The sequence below is a fragment of the Mustelus asterias genome, chromosome 12 (genome assembly GCF_964213995.1).
Source record: "Mustelus asterias chromosome 12, sMusAst1.hap1.1, whole genome shotgun sequence".
Taxonomy (NCBI): Eukaryota; Metazoa; Chordata; class Chondrichthyes; order Carcharhiniformes; family Triakidae; genus Mustelus; species Mustelus asterias.
In genome coordinates, this window is record NC_135812.1 from 14,572,251 (window position 1) to 14,580,433 (window position 8,183).

General features: G+C 42.6%; 1 protein-coding gene across 2 annotated transcripts in view; it reads left to right on the forward strand.

The window, feature by feature from the left end:
* LOC144501266 (vascular endothelial zinc finger 1-like) overlaps positions 1-7,766 on the forward strand; it is a 41,139-nt gene extending 33,373 nt beyond the window's left edge. For both annotated transcript variants that reach the window (XM_078224810.1, XM_078224811.1), the window contains 2 exons: positions 5,044-5,280; positions 7,632-7,766. In XM_078224810.1, coding sequence (XP_078080936.1) covers positions 5,044-5,261 — 218 coding nt within the window. In that variant the 3' untranslated portion in view covers positions 5,262-5,280; positions 7,632-7,766. The remainder of the gene's footprint in view (positions 1-5,043; positions 5,281-7,631) is intronic.
* Positions 7,767-8,183: the final 417 nt, after the last annotated feature.

Genomic DNA, 8,183 nt, shown 5'->3' on the forward strand with positions numbered 1-8,183 from the left:
TGGCGACCAGAACTGGGCGCAGTATTCCAAATGCGGCCGAACCAACGTTCTATACAACTGCAACATCAGACCCCAACTTTTATATTCTATGCCCCGTCCAATAAAGGCAAGCATGCCATATGCCTTATTCACTACCTTCTCCACCTGTGACGTCACCTTCAAGGATCTGTGGACTTGCACACCCAGGTCCCTCTGCGTATCTACACCCTTTATCGCCATTTATCGTATAGCTCCCCCCATTTATTTACGTTTGTGTGGCCCTGCTGAGTGCTAATTAGTTGCCACATTTTCCTCCACAAATATACTTCTAAAGTAATCTTTTAGCTGTTGGGATGTTCTGAATTTTTTCTTGTTTGGCTGAGTGCTAATTTACTCAACTGTCATTTAAGGTTAAATTCCTGGAATGAAAAGATGCTGATTCACATTGAGTTACTGAAGGTGTGCATATGTGTCATGACCTTCAGTTAAGCCTGGCTCAGTTGGTAGCACTTACTACTCTAAGATAGAAGGTCTTCAGCCAGGTTGATCCTTTGGGGGAGCTGTTGCACTCTGCTCCCAGCAACCTTTCTTTGTCTCATTCATTCAGGTGGGATGTTTTACATCCCATGGCCGTATTCAAAGAAATGTAGAAGTCTTCTAGTATCTTAGTCAACATTTCACCCTCAAACTGATCAATCATCTCATTACCTTTGGTGGAATCTTGCAGTGTGCAAAATGTTTAACTTTATAAGAATAATGACTGCGTTTTGATCCTGCATTTGGTGCGTTTCTGAGAGATATAATGAGCTGCTACAGAAATTCTTTCACAGTCAGAAATGTTAGACGTTCTTGGGCTTGGTAGTAGGAATTAATTATTTTGACCAGCTGGGAGAATTTTGTTAAACTGAGATTGAGATTTTAAATTGACATGGTTGAATCATAGAATCCGTACAGTACAGACGGAGGCCATTCGGCCCATTGAGCCTTCACCGACCACAATCCCACCCAGGCCCTATCCCTGTAACCCCACGTAATTACCCTGCTGATCCCCTTACACTAAGGGGCAATTTAGCATGGCTAATCCAACGAACCCGCACATCATTGGAGTACTTGGGGCACCCAGAGGAAACCCATGCAGTCACTGGAAGAATGTGCAAACTCCACACACACAGTCACCCGAGGCCAGAATTGAACCCTGGTCCCTGGCGCTGTGAGGCAGCAGTGCTAACCGCTGTACCACCATGCCGCCCAAATCATATCATTAGCTTAATTGCCAATTAACTGTATTCTGATGTTTAAAATTCAAAACTACATGTCCCTACAATTATTAAGATACAGATCTGAAGAAGTTTTGATATAAATGCTTAGTTATGGCGGGGCAGGTGACTATAACATTGCTGCAGCATCTGCTGTAAGAGTATATCTCTGAACAATGGGTAAGAACATGGTTGGCCTTGGGCGATACACTCCTACTGGAAAATAGCCTGCTGTAACACTCATAAGTTGATACACAAAGTATAGCCACTTGAGCAAAGTATTGTGCTGAGAAATGGCCACTAAACAACTGGTGCTTTTAAAGAAAGATCAGAAGGAAAGGACCAAGTGATTTAAATTTGCTGTTGGGGATATGCTGCCTTGTATTCATTACTTTTGTGTACCAACATCAAAAATGCATTCAGCATTGGTTCTCTAACGCCCTTTAGGGAAGGAAGCCTACCATCTTCACCCAGTCTGGCCTATTGGTAACTCCAGATCCCACAGTAATGTGGTTGTCCCTTAATTGTCCTCTGGAACAACTTAGCAAGCCACTCTTTTGTGTTAAAACCACTGCGACTGATAGCACACTACTGCATTAGGAGCAGTTAGAGGTGGGCAATAAATACTGGCCTTGCCAGTGATAGTCACATCCCGTGAGTGAGTGAATTAATTAATTAATTTAAGAAATCAAACATCTCCTGATCCGGTGCTTTTGATACATTTTAAAGAAGGGAATAAATGTTGGCTTCTCCTCCGAACTCATTGGTTTAAAAATGGTACTATCTTTGCCCTTTGTACTAAAATCTCAAGTATCAGAGTTTAATAATTAAACTGGCGGATGTAATCTCCATGGCACTTTTAGTATCCAATTTGGAGTATATTAATGCAGTAATATAGTTCCGCAACTTTGTCCCGTGTCTGGTACCTTGCTCAAATGGCAGTTTTTCACCTAAGAGTGTTTTGCTGAGGTATTCCTCCCGAGCAACATTGCCACTCCCCTTCTCACACAAACCTTTCACCATCAGTGACCAGATAGTGATTTCATTCAAAATACTGGCTAACTGCATACCCTTCCCTAACACCTTGATAGAAGGGGCCAGTATGACATTTCATCATCCAAACACATTCAAAGCTTTTTCCAGCTGGACCTTGTTTAACATTGTTCTGTAGAATGCTGGTGTTGTATGGCACTGTGGGAGGCCGTCAGCCCATAATGAGGGTAGCGCAGTGGTTAGCACTGCTGCCTTAGAGCGCCAGGGACCAGGATTCAACTCCGGACTCGGTGACTCTCTGTGTGGGGTTTGCACGTTCTCTCCTGTGTTTCCCCCCCCAAAGATGTGCGGGTTAGGTTGAGTGGCCATGCTCTCCTTAGGGCCAGGGAGATTAGCAGGGTAAATACATGGGGTTACAGGGAAAGGGCCTGGGCTGGATTGTCAGTGCAGGCTCAATGGGTTGAATGGCCTCCTGTAGTGTAGGGATTGTATTCTGATTATCTTGGCTCTCTGAAAAATCCATCGTTTAGCCTGATTCTCCTGGCCTTCCCCCTACGCCTTTTTACATTTTTAATTTTCAATATTTATTCGCTGTATTTTTAAAAGTTATTGGGGGTTCCCATTTTCTGTAGTCAAATATCTCCCAGCTTCACCTTTAATTCTTTATTGGAGATCTTGCATTTGTAAGCCCTAGTTACCAACACACTATGATTGGAAATAGTTTTTCCCTATTCATCAAAACACTTAAAATGTATTTGATGCAAAGACCCCAGTTTTTCTCTTTCATGGTCATGAGTACAGCTTTGCATCCCTGCTACCATCTTAACAAATCCTTCCAACACGGTGACATTTTTCTTGAAATAAAATGCCCCAAAAATTAACCCACTATTCCTAACATCACCAACCGAACTCTTTTTAATTATATAACTATATCATAGAATCCCTACAGTGCAGAAGGAGGCCCTTCAGCCCATCAAGTCTGCACTGACCACAGTCCACCCAGGCCCTATCCCCCTAACGCCACGTATTTACCCTGCTAGTCCCCCTGACACTAAGGGGCAATTGAGCATGGCCCAATCCGCACATCTTTGGATTGTGGGAGGAAAGCGGAGCAACCGGAGGAAACCCACGCAGACACGGGGAGAATGTGCAGACTTCACGTAGACAGCCACCCGAGCCAGAATTGAACCCGGGTCCCTGGCGCTGAGGCAGCAGTGCTGACCACTGTGCCACTGTGCCGCCCCAGAGATCAGATTGTTTGCACACATGCATGTTGCATTTCTTAAGTATTGCAATACTGTCTACTGTTCACTTGCACTATTGTGTTAAGATTCTGAATACCCGATGGTGTTGTGCAGTACATTTCAGCGTGATCATGGAAACACCACTGCGTAATCGGATGCTGATCTGCACTGATCATTTCCCTTGTGTGTTACCAATCTGCGATCTTAATTAAGCAACTGAGTCGATTGGCTTTCCGCACATGGGGAGTGGCGGGGGCGGAGGTAGTTGTTTTGCACCTATGGCCACTAAGTACAGAAGAAGATGATCACTCACTTACAACATGGCTATGTGGTGTTGACAGATTGTACATTTTTATTTACATTGTCTGGATATTGTGTTAAGTTTGCACACTGTTCTTTCACCTCTGGGGACTTGAGTTTGAATCTTAACCTTGACTGATATAATGGAAGGCTTTTTCTCTCTCATGCTCATAAAGATCCAACATGCAATTAATTTAGACAGTCTCCTCCCAGTTTCTTACCCAAGTAGGAAACTGCTTAGAATTTGACACGAACCAGCAATCTTGTATTTTTCTGATGTTGGGACAGAGTAGGAGGAACTTTATTCTGCATACATCCATCCTTGATCAGACTTATTGCAAGGAGCAAGAAATAAAGGTCAGCCAATTTGTTTGATGAATCGTTTAAAATTGCAGCTCTCTAAAGGAATGGCCGGACTAGTTTCAGGTTGTCTGCCTGTAGAAGAATATTAAGGAGGAAGAAAGCTATTTTTGGGGGGTGGGGTGACGTTTTTGAATGTGTTGATAACTGTGGGCCATGGTGCTGGCAGTCCTACAAAATGCCAGGCTTGCAGGGAGGAGCAACAGACACAACCAACAATTTGAAAGTTGCTGAGATTTAGTCTTTAAACTTCAATATTGCTATTCACAATCTTACAGAAATATTTGCACTTGGTTAAACTGGTGACCTTCAAACCGGTCTGTTCCCCGACATCAGTATTTAACTCACAAGGAGTAGAAGCCGAAACAGTGGATTGATTTGAATAACTGTGGGGGGAGCAGTGGGATTGCCTGTGGCTTTAAAAATTATGCCCCCATTTGCTTAACCTGTACAGTGTAGGTGGTGCTCTTTCACTGAATTAGATTGTAAAGCTACTGGGGGTACATTGGCAAGTCTTTTTTTTCCCCCCCAATGCAAGGCTTCAAAAGTGTCCTGGGAGTGGCAGCGTTGTCCTGGTAGCTTTGAACAATGTTGTGTACTAATGTCTGTCTCTGTTTTATGTTTCCATTGTTTTTTTTAATTAATATCTGGTTACTTCTATGTTGCAAGAAATCCTTTATTATAAGTTGAAGATTGCTATGTTTTGGGATTGTGAAACGTGCTATTTCATACACATTTCCTAAAGTGCTGTCCAGTAAATTTTTAAATGCTTGCTAGTTCTAAATTTCCATTTTCAATTGACTGACTAGAATTACAGGCGTTAGAAATTAGACTGGCACTGCTTATTATTTTGTTAGTATTATGACGAACTTTAATAGTTTCAACTGCCTGAGTTTGCTCTTTTAATTTAGATTTTCCTCCCATGGATGCCACTTTTTCCCTCGCATCCCCCTTCAGGGGAGGACTTCACTACGGCTACTGTCAGTGCCACTCCACAATTGGCCAGCAGGAAACGCAATTGAAATGGGGCGAGTTGGATCCTGCCTGCTTCCCTGCCACCTCACCCCACCTGACATGGAATGCCTTGGTACTGCGTGGCGCTTCATCTAGCAGCCCAGTTGAGAACTGACAAAACTTACCAAACTGAGGCAAGTGAGTTGGAGTGACAGACTGCCCTGGGACTCAAAAACTTGCGAGCTTTGTTTGCGAGCTATTGGGTTGCCTGTGGTCCTTTTTTTTTGTGTAGGGGAGGGAGTTAACTTGTAGAGAGAGTTTGAGGGCTTGCAGCTCCTTCTAATATTGCTTGATTTCAGTGGCATACAATTGTGGGAGAAGCTGCTGGTTGCTTAACTATGATAGCATTCCCTCTGCATTTCTTTTTTCTTTTGAGGGTCCCTGTGCCCCTTTCATTAGTTGCTAAATTTTCAATCGATATTTTTATTTGAAGTATTGGGTGAAAATTTCTGAGATCAGCTTGATAATCAGTTACAAATTGGTCTAAATTTCTGACTATCTTATTCTTGATCAGCTGTTACACTTATAAATTCTGCGTCTATCCCCCATGACGTTGCACAGGGTGGGGGGGGGGAGTCAAAACCAAGTCTTCAGGTGAATCGGGGGAGATGACACGGGTAATTGGATGATGGTACGCAGCTGTAATTCAGTCGTCATTTTCAAGTCATCCATTCTATCCTTATTTTTGCATTTCTATTTAAATTGCTGTGCTGCATGCCCACATTGCAAGAGTGTAATTCTTAGCATAATGAATTTACATCAGCGATGTTGTGGTGAATATGGCCGAAGGCGCTTATTGTATGGGAAAAGCCGATTGGAAATATGTGCAGGTGTAAGATTTTTAACATACAAATAATATAAATTTAACATCGCTGTTGATGATTCCTTACTGGGGCATCATTTTCTGTGACACAATCACACCCGCGGCCGTGTTCTTCAGCCTTTAGGCGGATTCCTCTAAGCTCCAAGCAGCGGAGGATCCCCATACCTGTACCTGCAGCAGCACTAATACTCTCTGGGGGGAAATTTGCTCTGTTGTGACTTGCCACGAGCAGCACAAATGGAGATCCACTGGTGATTGAAAATAAACTCAGCTGTGTACCATCAAAGGGACTCCATTGAAGTTAACTGCTGTCACCATCCTCCCAAACTATTGGACATTTCCTTTCTGTACTAGCTTTTCTTTTTAAAGAGACTCAGTTTCATCTTGGAATGAGGACAGATGAAATCACTGCCAGAGGGAAAAAGCAGAGCAGCAAAAGAGCTGTTTCCTGCCCATTTAATGTCCAAATTTGGTTGTCCCCTTAATTCTTTTGATTCCATTCACATGGTGCTGCTTCAAACATTCAGTGCTCCTTTGATCTCCCCCTCTATTGCCCCTTCAATTATTTTCCAAACAGAACAAGGGAGTGAGTTCACAGGCTTTTTAATCTGAGAGTTTTAATCCACTGGTTTTGCTGTGTGAGAGCAGGTTACTTCGCTACCCTTTACTTTTACCCCTAATGAGAAAGTTTGACTTTTGTTTGACACCTCTCTTCCATGTCCTCTTTTACCCTGTCCCTCCTGGAAGAATGCACAGCCTGGCTCGAGGCCTCTCCACAAAGGCTTGCCACCCCACTTCCTTTGTTATCAAAGTGAACGTTGCTTTATTTCCTTCCAAAGATAGTAGTTTATGTTTTCTTCCCTTCCTGATAAATAGTGACGTTCCTGGTTTCCTCTTTTTTGAAAATGTATAACATAGGATGTCCCCCTTGCTCACCTTACCATAATGTCTTGGTCCTAAACTTTATTTCAAAGACCAAAAACAATTTCAGTCTATACCGTAACCATTTGGTTATTTATAAATGGCAAAACTACATTGAATAAGATTAGTATTTCATAGAACCCTCTTGTTAACTGGCACCTTGTGCGAATGATTACTTGTGTAGCTATGTGATATTGATTTCCAGTTGTTATCTGCACTGTGTCTGAATGGAACTTTTTTTGTGCATAGCTCTGCAGTGACCAATTCCTGGAGACATTTCGAATTGAAATTATGTTAAAAGTGGATGTGAGCAAAACCTTTTTTTTAAAAAAAGATAGAAACTTTTTGCCATTGGAAATGTGTACGTAATGTCTATATTTACTTGATATACTGCCAGGCTTTGAGTAGCCGCACTGCTTAACTTAATGTGCCCCCACATCATACTCACTTTGATGCTAGTCAGTTAACATAACATTAATAACCAGAAACTGTCCTCGTATTATTACCAGAAAACCCCCCCCAAGCTCTAGAAACAGGAACTTTTATCAAAGTCTGTTTTTCCTCACTTATTTGGGATGGAGAAAGGAAACTCCATCTTTAAATCAAGTAGACTTTTGTTTTGCGGTGTCAAAAGCTTTGGCTTTTTCTTAAAGAAAATTTGCTTGCTAATGACTTTTTCTTTCCCATTTTCTTCCCTTTCCACCCCCCCCCCTCCCAACTTGCAATCCTTTATTTTTCCAGACGCCGGTGAGATTTGCCACACTCCAGCTCCTGCCACAAGCCCAGTGAATGTAACAGTTAGGCCTGTGGAGAGTGTGCCTTTTCTGTCCCAGGTCTTACCGACGTCTCCACCGTGGTGAAAGATATGAGAAGCAAGTGCCAAGGTAGCAATGGATGCATCAGGACCTTATTCCCCCGGTGGTACCTGGAATGAATTAAAGCCAGGGTCTCCCGCTCATTCGACTAAGAAGATGAAGAGACGTCGAGTGATCTTCCTCCAGGGAAAAAAATCAGTTTGTGGTTTTTCCGACTGTGTAAGATTGTGGTCTAATGTCCAGACTCTGGATTTAATGACTAGTTAAAAGGTAGGTTATACATCCGTTTGTATCATTCCTGCACCTCCATCTGGGAATAGATTGGTGATTTGTGTTGACAAATGGACACGCGTACCAAGGTCTAAATATGTACATAGACAAAGCAATTCGACTGAATAGATCCTGTTTTGTCGGAGCAAGAACATGAAATGAATTTTAATTGGTGGAAGGCCGAAGAATCGCTTTTCACTTATTTGGT